General features: G+C 39.1%; 1 protein-coding gene across 3 annotated transcripts in view; it reads left to right on the forward strand.

Moving 5' to 3' along the window:
• The window catches only part of LOC124612647 (transcriptional protein SWT1), a 284,350-nt gene that overhangs the window by 108,691 nt on the left and 159,373 nt on the right, over window positions 1-16,286 (forward strand). For all 3 annotated transcript variants that reach the window (XM_047140954.1, XM_047140952.1, XM_047140953.1), the window contains one exon: window positions 14,839-15,003. In XM_047140954.1, coding sequence (XP_046996910.1) covers window positions 14,839-15,003 — 165 coding nt within the window. The remainder of the gene's footprint in view (window positions 1-14,838; window positions 15,004-16,286) is intronic.

A 16,286-nucleotide genomic window follows, 5' to 3' on the forward strand; every position in this document is an offset into this window, starting at 1 on the left:
CTTTCGCAGAAAGGAAAGCATGCCAAGTGAAGCTGCAGCAAGGTTAGAGAGGGAAAAATGCTAGGACATAAGGATTGAGGAAATGTGTTCTGTCTTGCTTCTTACTTGTCTTTATTGGTTTCATGTATCCTATATTTAATTTTATGTTGCACAAAAAATGCAGGTTATTAGCTAATAGGAAATAAAGAGTGCAAATTTTCTGAAGAGTTCTTGTTCTTCGAGTTACAAATAATCCCATCCAATATTAATTGTGAGTTTTTATTTATTTATTTATTATTATTATTACTTATTTATGTGAGAGAGAGAAGGGGGTGGGGGACTGATGGGCTGGATGTCAAACTGGCCGCATGGGAACAGGAGAGGTACCACAGGATATTTTAATTTCCACTGTCCTGAATATACTTTGATGGCAACCATTACAAAATGTTATACGTTTGAATTCCACAAACCGAAATATCTTACATTTCCTCGAACACATGTTGTATATATCAGACTCTTCAGAAATATGTGCACTATAAAATCAACATATTTTTGAAAAGTCAAATCTCTCTCTCTCTCTCTCTCTCTCTCTCTCTCTCTCTCTCTCTGTCTGTCTCTGTTTTTGTTTAAAATTTCTGGTGTCTTACCTCAAATGCTCCAGGGAGGAAGGGAGGGCCACCACACCACTATTTATAGTATTGCCGCGGTTCAGAAATATAGTTGATCCGGTGCTGATGCACAGAGCAGTCTGAGTTGCAGTGGGGAAGTGGATAGTCTCCATGTGACCCGAGTTTACGTTTAGTGATTTTTGCTGTTTCCTTTTCATTTATTGCTCTCACATCAAATGATAACAAAACGGATTTCTGTGGCTGAGAGCTATCAATTATAATACATTCACATAATTACGGAAGGCTAAAATATGTTATTAGTTTCTGATCATATTTTATTTCCACCTTTCTGACATTCAAGCATTTATTGCCTTTCAGAACAGTGAAGTTATTTTTGTCGGTTTGGTAAAGAAATTTGGCTTTTAGTAATCTTTTCCGCTGAGGCAGCCAATTTGGCAGCCAATTTATTTGAAAATTCCACACTGTTGGCTAGTTTCAACTGTTTGCTGCATTTCACAAGTGCATCTTTCCATCTTCTAGCACATATGGCATTATTCCATAATAAAGAACCAGACACGAGATAATACAGTAGTGGTACTCCAAGAAAATTTACATCCGAATCTGCACTGTAAGCCGAATTATGCATTTTAGTATGGTTCACGAAATTCTGAAGCTCTTGGAGTATCCTCTGATGTCTTGTTTCGTTTATGGCATAATGTAAGATCCTATAATGTTTTACACTTATGAACATATGGGCTTCCTGCATCGTCATACCTGTGCAGGCGCGGTGACGCCTGTTTTCCTGTGCTCTCTGGCAGCTGCTGAAATGATCCTATCTCTAACAGGTCGCAGGAGAATATTGTGAATGGTTGTTTGAAAAGCATTACTTTCAAAGTAAATTTCCTTTTATGTGAGCTGAACTATGTGCGAGAATGTATGATGAATTTCTTAAATCGCAGAGCATTTGACTCTCATTTAAAAATCAGCTCTTTGAGGATGACCATTTAGAAAAATTTCGAGCCCAGAAGATCAGACATTTATGTCATTATTAAAAATTTTTCTGGTACCTTTGTGTGATATATCTTACAGTGTAACATGCACAAAAAAGATCAATATTATATGTGAAAGCTTAGCTTTTCTTGCAGCTTATTAATCTTCAGGACCAATATTATATGTGAAAGCTTTGCTTTTCTTGCAGCAATATTATGTATATTACTTTAAACCATTAGCTGACTACATCATGTGTCCTATTCCCTGAATATCCGCTGTGAGACCACATGACATAAGCTATGCCTGGCTTACAAAAGCGCATCGGAATTTCAATTTCAATGCTCCGCAAAGTAACGTGGTGTATGGTGGAATTCAAATTTATACTTCTGTAATATGAAAATATGCAGTGTACATGTTGCTGCATATCGAAGATCTTTCTTTCCGAAACATCTACACTGGTGTATAAAACCGTAACCATTCAAAGGATTGATAAGTTTTACTGCTCCAAGGAAAAGTATACTGTCACTTAATACAGAAAAAGTGTATTTTCACCTGGGAGAAAGTGTATTTTTATCTGGGAAAAATCCGGGATTTTTTTTTTTTTTCCATGTATACACCCTGAATAAAATTGGAAACTTGCTTTCAAAAACCTAGCGTCATTCAGATAGTAAATACATTTGTGTGCCACATGTTTCAGACTTGTGTGAATCAGTTCAAATTTTGTAAGAAGATAGAGAAAAACATTTAATTAATGGTCATCCTGTTGTTTTGTGTAAGCTTTATCTGTTGCATGATATAGGCACCAGGGTTCAAAAGACAATAGAAAACTTACAACTGATTGGTCATCACTAGAGTCAAGAAAAATCTACATCTTGGTGACTAACATTTTGAGTATGCACTCCTAATGAATTACAATCCACAGCACCTAGTTATTGTATGGGTCCTATGATACATGAGCCAATGACTGGGAATACTTAATTGGTTAATAATAGCACCTGAAGATGACACAAATGTAGCATTGAAACTGTTGTTGTTGTGGTCTTCAGTCCTGAGACTGGTTTGATGCAGCTCTGCATGCTACTCTATCCTGTGCAAGCTTCTTCATCTCCCAGTACTTACTGCAACTTACATCCTTCTGAATCTGTGTAGTGTATTTATCTCTTGGTCTCCCTCTACGATTTTTACCCTCCACCCTGCCCTCCAATACTAAATTGGTGATCCCTTGATGCCTCAGAATATGCCCCACCAACCGATCCCTTCTCCTAGTCAAGTTGTGCCACAAATTTCTCTTCTCTCCAATTCTATTCGATACCTCCTCATTAGTTACGTGATCTACCCATCTAATCTTCAGCATTCTTCTGTACCACCACATTTCGAAAGCTTCTATTCTCTTCTTGTTCAACTATTTATCGTCCATGTTTCACTTCCATACATGGCTACACTCCATACAAATACTTTCAGAAACGACTTCCTGACACTTAAATCTATACTCGATGTTAACAAATTTCTCTTCTTCAGAAACGCTTTCCTTGCCATTGACAGTCTACATTTTATATCCTATCTACTTCGACCATCATCAGTTATTTTGCTCCCCAAATAACAAAACTCATTTACCACTTTAAGCCTCTCATTTCCTAATCTAATTCCCTCAGCATCACCCGATTTAATTTGACTACATTCCATTATCCTCATTTTGCTTCTGTTGATGTTCATCTTATATCCTCCTTTCAAGACACTGTCCATTGCGTTCAGCTGCTCTTCCAGGTCTTTTGCTGTCTCTGACAGAATTACAATGTCATCGGCGAACCTCAAAGTTTTTATTTCTTCTCCATGGATTTTAATTCCTACTCCGAGTTTTTCTTTTGTTTCCTTTACTGCTTGCTCAATATACAGATTGAATAACATCGGGGATAGGCAACAACCCTGTCTCACTCACTTCCCAACCACTGCTTCCCTTACATGCCCCTCGATTCTTATAACTGCCATCTGGTTCCTGTACAAATTGTGAATAGCCTTTCGCTCCCTGTATTTTACCCCTGCCACCTTCAGAATTTGAAGGAGAGTATTCCAGTCAACATTGTCAAAAGCTTTCTCTAAATCTACAAATGCTAGAAACATAGGTTTGCCTTTCCTTAATCTTTCTTCTAAGATAAGTCGTAGGGTCAGTATTGCCTCACGTGTTCCAACATTTCTACGGAATCCAAACTGATCTTCCCCGAGGTCAGCTTCTACCAGTTTTTCCATTCGTCTGTAAAGAATTCGTGTTAGCATTTTGCAGCCGTGGCTTATTAAACTGATAGTTCGGTAATTTTCACATCTGTCAACACCAGCTTTGTTTGGGACTGGAATTATTATTATATTCTTCTTGAAGTCTGAGGGTATTTCGCCTGTCTCATACATCTTGCTCACCAGATGGTCGAGTTTTGTTAGGCCTGGCTCTACCAAGGCTGTCAGTAGTTCTAATGGAATGTTATCTACTCCCAGGGCCTTGTTTCGACTTAGGTCTTTCAATGCTCTGTCAAACTCTTCACGCAGTATCATATCTCCTGTTTCATCTTCATCTACATTCTCTTCCATTTCTATAATATTGTCCTCGAGAACATCGCCCTTGTATAGACCCTCTATATACTCCTTCCACCTTTCTGCTTTCCCTTCTTTGCTTAGAACTGGGTTTCCATCTGAGCTCTTGATATTCATGTAAGTGGTTCTCTTTTCTCCAAAGGTCTCTTCAATTTTGAAACTAGTCATGTGAATAATAAATACTTTGAAAACATGGCTATGATGTTCCATTTCCATCGTTTATATTGTCAGCCACTGTGCCACGTCTACAAGAAGGATGGACTTTAACTACTTGAAAATCTGCATCAGTTGCCTACGTGTGGCAGTCTATTGTCAAAACTAAGGTAGAGTAAAAGTTAGGAAACACAATGAAAAATGTCCCTATCATAGTGCAAGAAAGGCAAATATGTCCTGGGGAGAATTGGGAATATAAAAGAAGGGAACTTATCGGGCAGGGCTTCAATGGCATTTAAATCAAAACATCTTGACATATTTGCACTTTTTTTGCAAGTTAACACTATGTCCCAGCTCACTGAACTCTCTTAGCTGCAAGGTGTTGGCACACCTACATCCTGCAGTTTGTTAGCCAAAGTCTGATTCTGTGCAAAATCCAGAAGTTTCGCAACCCATAGTAAACAATATATAATATCATGTGGATGAAAAGCATAAAAATAGTAGCTAAAAAAAGTTTTCTGGTGGGGATGAAATTTCTGGGGGTGGATTTATTCCTATGGGTGGATGACATAATGTATCATACTTAACACAATGCTTTGTTTTACATGACATGGGTGCTAATGCTAACAAGTAAAAAAGTTTGAATATGTCAAGATGTTTTGATTTAAATATCTTTGAAGCTGCCAGATAAGTTGAAAAGCTACTTCCCTTCTTTTACATCTGTAACTCTGCCCAGGACATATTCACCTTTTTTGTGCTATGATAGGAGCATTTATCATTCTGATTAATGTATTTTGGTAGAAGTGCAGCCTTATTTGACATTTGTTTTTCTCTGTTCTTTGTACCTTATCTGTTAGGTATTAGCCAAAGCAGTTGTTAGCTACACATATTATGTATAATAATTCATACTTATTTAGTAGAATTATATCATTAACATTATCAAAAGTCGTGCATAAGCTTTATGCCTTGACACACTTGTCCTTGTCAGGAGCACCAAGTACCATTTTTTTAAATTCTACTATGGCTGGTTCTGTACTTCTGTCACTTCAGAAATATAAACTGTGACACACTTAGAAAGTTGTATGTATTCTTTAAACTATATTTCATAATCAGAGGAAGGTTATGGCAAACCACCTCCACTAGGACCTTGCGGAGTACAGCGATGCGGGTTTCCTGGATCGTTCCCCTACGCTCAGTCACGGAGTATGGGACTTCATCATCATCATATTTCATAACTGACTCTGCTATTTTTGAGAATGATGACAGCAAGGAAATGAGCATGTAGTTTTGTGTCTCCTACATTCTTTAGCAGAGGCATAACTGTTGCCTGTTTTAATTCTCTGAAAATTTCCCGGTACAGGGTGACAGTTATTGAACTATATGAAAAAAATATTAGTTACAAACTACAGCATCCACACACTTTATTCAACATGTAAATATTACTACAGATGTTCGGATTTAGGTTATGACATGTTCAGTATGCGTGCCTTCATTGGTGATGATGTGGCGCAGACGAATAGCAAAATTCTGCATGACCTGCTGAAGTGTTGGAACATTGATGCTGTCAATGACCTGAATGGTGGTTTTCAGCTCTGCAATGGTTTTGGGGTTGTAGCTGTACACATTGTCTTTAATATAGCTCCACAAAAAGGAGTTGGCTGTGTTCAGATCCAGAGAATATGGTGGCCAGTCGAGGCCCATCCTGGTGTCCTCTGTGTACCCCAGAGCCAGAAAACAGTCCTCAAAGTGCACCTCCAGAACATCAAACACACTCCTGCTTCAATGAGGTGGAGATCCATCTTACATGAACTCCATGTTTTTGAAATCAGGGTCACTTTGGATAATGGGGATGAAATCGTCTTCTAAAACCTTCACGTACCATTCGGTAGACACCTTGCTATCGAGGAATATTCCATGGATTATTCCGTGACTGGACATTGCCCACCACACAGTCACCCATTGAGGGTGAAGAGACTTTTCAATCGCAAAATGTGAATTCTCGGTCCCCCAAATGCACCAATTTTGTTTATTGACATACCCATCCAAATGAATGTTGGCTTTGTTGCTAAACCAAACCATGCATGCGCATACTAATTCCCATCATGCCTCATGGCCAACTGTGCAGTCTGAGTTTCCTAATGCAAACAGTTCAGAAGTTATGACAATTTTATTTCATACAGTTCGGTAATCGTCACTCTGTATGAATGACTAACGTTTGTTGGGGAGCTTTTTGCATTCTGTACAGACCAAGCTGTTTCAGCTTGTAAGCTCTCTGTTGAGCTGCAGAGCACCCACTATTCCGTGGAGCATTCCCACTGGTTGTTAACAATCAAATGATACGGCAGCGAGTGGCACAGCAGATGATGAGCCTTTTGATCTACCTTCCGCACCTTATGTGACTGGCAACCTAATACTCTTTGCTGCTATAATAAAGTGTCATGCTACTTCAGAGAAATAGAAAGTTAGCAAAATAAATAAAAAATAAATGTTTTAAAAGAAATTTAATATGTTTATTTGGGTTCTGAAATTCGACATTTTCTGTTCGAAACGAGAGCAGAAATATCAGGCATCAAAGTGTTTGCTGTGTTGATTTGGAGAATGCTCTTCATTGTCACATCCTGAAGAAAAGATTGTTCCCTCGTTTTTGTTCTTTTCACTGCTGAGAAAGCTGCTTATAACAATATGAAGATCCAAACATGTACATGAACTGCGCACCATTATTTTACAACTTGAGAAATGTTTTTGCAGTAATGAATGATACCACCATGACAAATTCCACATGTTGTGGTATCTGTCTTTCAGCAAAGTCGAATTTTGCAAGTCTGTAACTTCTAACTGTCATGGTGGTGGAAAATCATCGGGTGAAAGTGAGAAAGGAGTGCTGAACAATTTCATTTCCGTATTGAAAGTGGTGACTTATCAGAACCTTGTTTCAAAAGGTGTGGTGAACTGCTTTATCATGGCTTTGTAAGCATCGAAATTGGTATCTTGAGGTTGTTTTAAACACAATTGAAGAATGTTAAAATTTCATTGCTTATTTACCTCTCAAACAAACAAAACTTTTCTATGAACACTCTAATTTCATCGTGCATGTCAGCTGTTAACTGCCCTTTGCCCTGCAATGACAAATTCAGATTTTTGAGCTGCAGAGTTATGTCAGCTAGGAATGCTAATTTGATATCGATTTTAAATCTTTCAGACAATGTATTTCTTTCTCATTCATTTCAAGAGAGATATTTCCTTGTATGTGTCAAAGAAAGCATCAAGAAATCGATCTACTATGGTAAGACAGGATGTACCACTCAGATAGTGGTAAATATCCTATTATATCCAAATGTGCATTATCAATCTACTCTGTAGGAATCAGCATGGGTTTTGAAAAAGACAGTCGTGTGAAACCCAGCTCGCGCTATTCGTCCACGAGACTCAGAGGGCCATAGACACGGGTTCACAGGTAGATGCCGTGTTTCTTGACTTCCGCAAGGTGTTCGATACAGTTCCCCATAGTCCTTAATGAACAAAGTAAGAGCATATGGACTATCAGACAAATTGTGTGATTGGATTGAAGAGTTCCTAGATAACAGAACGCAGCATGTCATTCTCGATGGAGAGAAGTCTTCCGAAGTATGAGTGATTTCAGGTGTGCCGCAGGGGTGTGTCATAGGACCGTTGCTATTCACAATATACATAAATGACCTTGTGGATGACATCGGAAGTTTACTGAGGCTTTTTGCAGATGATGCTGTGATGTATCGAGAGGTTGTAACAATGGAAAATTGTACTGAAATGCAGGAGGATCTGCAGTGAATTGACGCATGGTGCAGGGAATGGCAATTGAGTCTCAATGTAGAAAAGTGTAATGTGCTGCGAATACATAGAAAGATAGATCCCTTATCATTTAGCTACAAAATAGCAGGTCAGCAACTGGAAGCAGTTAATTCCATAAATTATCTGGGAGTACGCTTTAGGAGTGATTTAAAATGGAATGATCATATAAAGTTGATCGTCGGTAAAGCAGATGCCAGACTGAAGAATCCTAAGGAAATGCAAATCCGAAAACAAAGGAAGTAGGTTACAGTACGCTTGTTCGCCCACTGCTTGAATACTGCTCAGCAGTGTGGGATCCGTACCAGATAGGGTTGATAGAAGAGATAGAGAGGATCCAACGGAGAGCAGCGCGCTTTGTTACAGGATTATTTAGTAATCGCGAAAGCGTTACGGAGATGATAGATAAACTCCAGTGGAAGACTCTGCAGGAGAGACGCTCAGTAGCTCGGTACGGGCTTTTGTTAAAGTTTCGAGAACATACCTTCACCGAAGAGTCAAGCAGTATATTGCTCCCTCCTACGTATATCTCGCGAAGAGACGATGAGGATAAAATCAGAGAAATTAGAGCCCACACAGAAGCATACCGACAATCCTTCTTTCCACAAACAGTACGAGACTGGAATAGAAGGGAGAACCGACAGAGGTACTCAGGGTACCCTCCGCCACACACCGTCAGGTGGCTTGCGGAGTATGGATGTAGATGTAGATGTAGAGGTGGTAGAAATGTACCGAGAGGCTTATGAACGTGTGGAGTAATTTTATTGCCCTTATGGGCAGTGAATTGCCGCACATAAATCTGACAATCTGTTCTTAAACTCAGTCGATCGAATGGTCGTTTGACCAATTTGGTAGTGCGATGGACCCGTGGATATAATGAAGTGATGGTTTTTTGGTAGAAACCAATTGTCAAAAAAGGGTGTTGATACATCACAGTATATCCATACAGATGCTGTTGGTTGTGGGATATGCATTGTAGATCAGTGGGTTGTGCTAAAATCTCTTGTAACTCTGGATCGAGTTGTTGTGCTGCTGTTACCACTTCGTAATCCACAATGCTTGTCATTTCTTGGACTCGAGATAGGGCACCAGCCGGCAGTTTCCTTTCTCTGTTGACATGTATGATGTTGCTTGTGATTTTCACAATGTAATCTAATTGATGAAGGTGGTATGGCAATGCTTTGTAACACCTTTGTCAAAACTTGTATGTGTGAGGCTTGTGGTCAGTAACTAGGGTAAATTATTGCCCCTCAAGCACATGTTGAAACTTTTTAATGGTGGAATACATAGCGTATGGTTCACAATTGTACATAGACCAGTTTTGTTGTGCTGGAGAAAGCTTCTTGCTAAAGAATGTCAATGGCTGCCAGCATTGATTCATCTGTTGTTGCAGTACTGCACCTACTGCTGTCAGGAAAGCGTTGACCATAAGGGCAAGAGGAGCTTGCAGGACTGGATGTGCCAACAGGCTGGGGTCTGTGATAGCGAATTTCAGTTTATCAAAAGCTGCTTGTGCTTCATCAGTTCACTCTCCTTTGTCGCCAGATTTATGTCCCCCTCATAGGAATCCATTTAAAGGCACTGCTAAGAGAGCATGATTCCGAACAAAGTGACGATAAAAATTTGTGACTTCCAGGAATTGATGTAACTTGCATATTGTTGATGGCTGTGGATAATTGACTAATGCCTCGATCTTCTCCTGTGGAGGCTGTATTCCATGGGTATTAATTGTGTGGCCCAGGAAGTGCAGCTCTGTTGTTCTGAAAATAGACTTCACCAGGTTAATGAGGAAGCCATGTAAGTGAAGATGGTCCAAAAGGTAGTGTAAATGTTCTAGATATTCTGTCTCTGAACTGAACATTATTAACACATCATCGATGTAATGAAGCAGACGTCAAAGCCGCAAGTCACTTTGTCCATAAATCACTGAATAGTTTATGAGTAATTACATAGACCAAATGAATACTGGCGAATTTGAAAAGTCCAAATGGGTACACACAGCCATTTTGGGGATGTCTTCTGGTGTGACTGGTACTTGGTAGCATGCATGCACTTTATCTATTGTAGAGAAGACATATTTATCATGCAGATTATGCACGAAGTCCTCGATGTGTAGCACAGGGTATCAGTCAGGTGTAGTCTTTCTGTTAAGTTGACGAAAATCACCCCCAGGGGTGCCATTCATTAGCTTTCTTTGCCACTATAAGAGGTGGCAAAGCCCAGCTGCTGCTAGATGGTCAGCAGACTCCTTGTGTCAGTATGAAGACAAACTTCTGTTTCATTGTTTTGAACTTTTTGGGTTTCAAATGTCGTGGTTGCACATGAATCGATGGACCTGGTGTTATCGGTATGGGGTGGACTATATTATGTTGACTGCCTCAGACAAGCATGGCTTGCACTGGCTCAAATGTGGATGACTTGTCTAATTTCTGGAAACAGTGTAACAAGTATAATGTATGGCAATTCTGCTGTTATTCATATTTCAGCACAGTCACTGTGATGAAATTGACCCTGGCTGCTTAGGCTGGTCGTAATGCCCAGAAGACGATGGTGTCGAACATTTGGGAGCAGCTCAAAAAATGACAAGAGATCTGCTACTAGTATCAGGTGCACTGCATTGGTGACTATGAACCGAAAATTAGATCTGCACCTGAGACTCAGGTTGAGGGCTAATGTTACCCATCAATATGTCTGAATGGTGGAGCTGTTAGCACGAGACAGATGATAATCATCACGGCTATGGTGATGCGAGTGGGTAGCCACATAAACTGAGACATCCACTCCTATGTTCCTTTCTTACCTCTGTACCAAACCATCTATGGTACCGGCATAATTTTTTAGTGGATGGCAAGTGACTACAACTTTGTGCTGAGCGATAGGGTCATTGTCATCTGATACTCCCCTGCAAAGCTGGGACTTTTAAGTCCTGCCATCTGTGCTTGAAACAGTGCAAACATTGCCAAAGTGGTATCATTTGGTTGTGTGCCATCACGATTGTACTTGCAGATAGATACATTTCAACAGTATGTTCAGCCATCTGTGCAAGTGCATCCAATTCTCCGGGGCACATTGTGAGTATTTTTTTGTGCATCTGATGGTAGGCGTGACAACCAAATATTTCTCAGAATGTCATTGCTGACTGCACTGTTCACTAATTTTTGCAGGCAATGTAGCAGCTGCGACAGTGTGAGATTATCTAGTTGTTCTGTCTGGAGCAACTTCCCTAATCTCGCAGTTTCTGACAGTAACATGTGCATAGTCAGTACATTTTTAAATGTGTATGCCTGTGTGTGTCTGGTAGCATGACTAGAATGTCCTGCAACTGTATTTCTGTATTGTAATTCTCTAGCAGTTTCGTTATATTAGTCTGGAGACTAGTTTATGCATATACATGTATAGAGATACTCCGCAAGCCACTGGATGGTGTGTGGCAGAGGGTACCAAGAACCACTTCTAGTCACTCCCTCACGTGTTCCACTCAAAAACAGAGCGAGGGAAAAATGACTGTCTATATGCCTCCATATGGGCCCTAATTTCTCATTTCTTATCTTCTCAGCCCTTATGTGCAATGTGTATTGGTGGTTTAAATGCTGATTCTCTAAATTTTCTCAATAATGTTCCTTGAAAAGAATGTTGCCTTCCCTCCAGGGATTCCCATTTGAGTTCCTGAAGCATCTCCATAACATCTAAGTGTTGTTTGAACATACCAGTAACAAATCTAGCAACCTGCCTCTGAATTGCTTCATTGTCTTCCTTCATTCCAACCTGGTACAGATCTCAAACACTCAAGCAGTACTCAAGAATAGGCCACACCAGCATCCTATATCCCATCTCCTTTACGTGTGAACCACACTTCCCTAAAATTCTCCCAATAAACCAAAGTTGACCATTCGCTTTCCGTACCATAGTTCTCACATGCTCATTCCATTGCATATCACCTTGCAACATCAAGCCTAGTTATTTAAACAGCTTGACTGTGACAAGCAGGAAATTACTAATACTGCATCTGAACATTACAGGTTTGTCCTTCCTACCCATCTCTATTAACTTACATTTTTCCTCGCTTAGAGCTAGCTACTATTTGTCACACCAATCAGAAATTTTGTCTAAGTCATGTTATATCTTCCTACAGTCACTCAACTTCAACACCTTGCCATACATCACAGCGTCATCAGCAAACAACCACAGATTGCTGTCCACTCTGTCCACCAAATCATTTAAATATGCAGAGAACAACACTGGGCCTATCACACTTCTCTGCGGCACTCCTAGGGTTACCCTTGTCTCTGATGAACACACGCTGTTGAGGACAACATACTGTGTTCTATTATGTAAGAAGTCTTTGAGCTACATGTGTGTCTGTGAACTTACACCATACACTTGTACCTTTGTTAACAGCCAGCAATGATGCAACGTGTCAGATGCTTTCAAGAAATCTAGAAATATGGAATCAGCCTGTTGCCCTTCATCAATAGTTCACAGTATATCATGTGAGAAAATGGCAAGCTGAGTTTCACAGGAACGATGCTTTCTAAAACCATGCTGATTCATAGACATAAGGTTCCCTGTCTCAAGAAAGTTTATTATATTCAAACTGAAAATGTGTTTAAGGATTCTGCAGCTACTACCAAGTTAATTTTCAAGTCAGGCTTATTAAAACGCTCTAATAGTGCTTGATTAGGTGACAATCAGTTCACACATAGGTAATACACACTTGATAGATAGTCACATGGCATGTCAACCAATTTCATAATGTGGATGTGTTGATGAAGTGCAGTTGAACTAGATTTCATATTGGAAATACACAGTAACTGTATTTGATCCTGTCAGTGTAATACATGCTAGCACAAAAAGGCTCTGCAACTGCATGAACCAAAGCACCAGATTTCGTTGGCAGAATGGAGGTGGCTGCACTGCAGTGTGGCTGACTACTGTGTTTGCTTGCTTCTCATCTGCGGTTGGTGGTGCTGCCATTGGTAAAGTCTAGCATTCTATATAATTCATGTAGGAAATTGGTGCACAGCCATTACACGTTCATATCACAGCATGTAGGATTTATGCACACACTGTAGCCGATGCGGTTGCTTAAACTCATCAGGCAGCACAGATGAGTCTTGATCATGTCACGTGGCATAGTTGTTTCTTACTAATCACGTTGTAACTGGTGTAGTTATGATCATGTCAGGGTCACAAATAAATGTTTCCAATGTTTAAGAAGTATAGCATACAGAAATGTGAATAAACAACATCTCTGTTTACAACATATCAACCAAGGAAAACAAGAATAAACTACACTAGCAGTCATGCTAACACCATATAACATGTGTTACAGCATCTCTGACTTTGAACACTTTGTGTCATGATAATTTTTCACTATGTACGCTGTCACTTCAAAAGTTTCCTAACAAAATTTTTAAAGGGCTTTAATTCTTTAAAATCTGAGTCCTTACTGATACCTTGTTAGTTAAGATATTGACCTCCTCTGTAGAGTATCTCTGTGTACTAATGGTAACATCTGACTTCCCAAAAAAACAAGACTTCTAGAAAAAGCACAAAGTGAGTTTGGTTTTGTGTGTGTTTTCCAAGATTACACGTAAACTTGTTTCTTGAAAGTGCACATGTTGACAGCTAATTATGGCAGACATGTTAAACATTGACTAAAAACAGGCTCAACAATCTTCTTGCTACTGCTCTTGTAATCGAAACAGAACTAGACTATAGATAGTTATCCTGGAACCTTCTTCCCTGTAGCTATAGCACTTGTGGCTTAATTTGAAAATATTTGGTTAAAATTTGGGACCAATTCCATATGTTGACTTGAAACTGTATTACATATGAATTGGTTTGAGCATAGGCTCCTTTATTTCATATTTTGTATATAAGTTTTTGTCAGATCATTGGATGTGATTTCCATTTCATCAATTTACATATCCACAATATTACTTGTTACAAACATAAATGTGGAGAACATCTTTGTATATGGATATAGATGGTAGCCCATGGTTGTCACAGTATCATCTTTTGAAGACTGTAAATGCTGTCTAGTTTTTATGATCATAGTAGAGGGACTGAGATCCACTCAGATGAATTTGGCTCAACATTGATGAAATAGTGCAGTCCTGGTAAATTTATTTGAAGCATTCTTAGGTTAATGATAGTTGCAAGTATAATCATTTTGATACCTCTGCCATTTTCAAATTTTGAATTCTTAGAGAAATGAGGAAAGGTGTAACTTGAAAGGATTATTTCATGTTGTGATCGTTCATTGATTCTTTTTTCTTTTGTTCAGCATTAATACAGCATTCTGTTGTAATGGTCTTTTTTCTTTTTTCAAATTTGTTCATTGTTGTTTCTCAACTGGTGGTTGTGGTAATTTTCCTTGTGAGTGTCCTATTTTGTTCTATTTCAACCAAAAAGTCCTTTTATGTATTTTGGGTATTAGTCTATATTATAAACATATTTTATTTTGCAACATTTCAAAAGTGAAATTTAAATTAAAGTGCTGAATAACTTTTACCATTGGGAGAACTATGAGCAAAGTTATCAGATAGCGAACGGTGGTCCATAGACTTAATAAATAGTGCACAAACAAAATATTAAATATTTATTCATTGATTAAACAGTTATTGAAGTCACATGTTATTTTGTCCATTAGATGAATACTTTAATTTATCTTCAAATATATTGAATTCTTTTGTGACAGGAATTGGCTGTCCAGTTTTCATCATACCGTGGATGGTTCTACATGAACTGGATATTTTAAAGGACAGAAGAGATGTAACAAAGAGCAAGATGACAGCAGTACGAGCTCAGAAGGCCATTACATTCCTGCACAAATGTTTTTCAACCAAACATCCTCGAGTCATAGGTAACTCAATTGTCTCAGTCTACCTCTACATATACCTATACATATACATACACATACACATTTACATACACATACATATGCCACAAGCCACTGTACTGTGCATGGTGGAGTGTACCCTGCACCTCTACTAGTTGTTTCCTTTCCTGCTCCACTTGCAAATAGAGCAAGGGAAAAGCAACTATCTATATGCCTCTCTATGAGCTCTAACTTCTCTTCTTATTCTCATGATCCTTGTGCAAAATGTATGTTTGTAGCAGTAGAATCTTTCTGCAGCCAGTTTCAAATGTCGGTTCTCCAAATTTTCTTAATAGTGTTTCTCGAATCCTTGAAAAGAATGTTGCCTTCCTTCCACGTACTCCCATACGAGTTCCCACAGCATCAGGCTTGCATGCTGTTCGAACCTGCCAGTAACAAATCTTGCAACCCGCCTCTGAATTGCTTTGATGTCTTCCTTTAATCCAGCATGGTGCAGATCCCAAACACTCGAGCAGTACTCAAGAACAGGTCCCGTTACTGTCCTATATATGGCCTCTTGGAACCACTCTTTCCCAAACGTCTCCCAATTCATCTTCCTTACCATAATCCTCACATGCTCATTCCATTTCATATCACTTTGCAACAGTATGGCTAGATTTTTGAATGGCATGGCTGTGTCAAGCAAGACACTATATTGCTGTATCTGGACATTATGGGTTTGTTTTTCCTACTCATCTGCATTAACTTATGTTTTTCTACATTTAGACCTAGCTGCCATTCATCACACCAACTAGAAATTTTGTTTAAGTCATCAACTTTCGTTTTGCTATCTTCCATTGCCATCCCAGATTGGTAAACAAGTGACTGGATGGAAGCCTTAGACTCTCTTAATGATTTTACGTAGAGCCAGAATTTTCTTGGGCTCTTGGCCAGACCTTTGCTAAGGTAAGGTGGTAGTGGTAGTTGTATGCTCCATGCATATATCTTTTACTGATGCATGAATCTCTACTAGCCTTTGCCTGTTTTCATTTGTGTGTTCTCTTTTGAAGTGAGGGTGCAACAGCCTTTTGTTTCCTCAGCATTTTGTGAATTTCATTGTTAAACCATAGAGGTCTTTTCCATCCTTAATCTGGTTATTAGGCCCATAGTTCTCCAGAGTTCTTAGGCCACTTAACGATTTTACATAGGACCAGAATTTTCTTGGGTACTTGGCTTCGTGCATAGGTCTTTTTACTGTCTGTTGCACAAATCGCCAGATCTTTCACTAAGGTATGGAAGTGGAGGTAGTTTTATGCTTCTCACATAGA

The sequence above is a fragment of the Schistocerca americana genome, chromosome 4, assembly GCF_021461395.2.
Source record: "Schistocerca americana isolate TAMUIC-IGC-003095 chromosome 4, iqSchAmer2.1, whole genome shotgun sequence".
NCBI classification, from domain to species: Eukaryota; Metazoa; Arthropoda; class Insecta; order Orthoptera; family Acrididae; genus Schistocerca; species Schistocerca americana.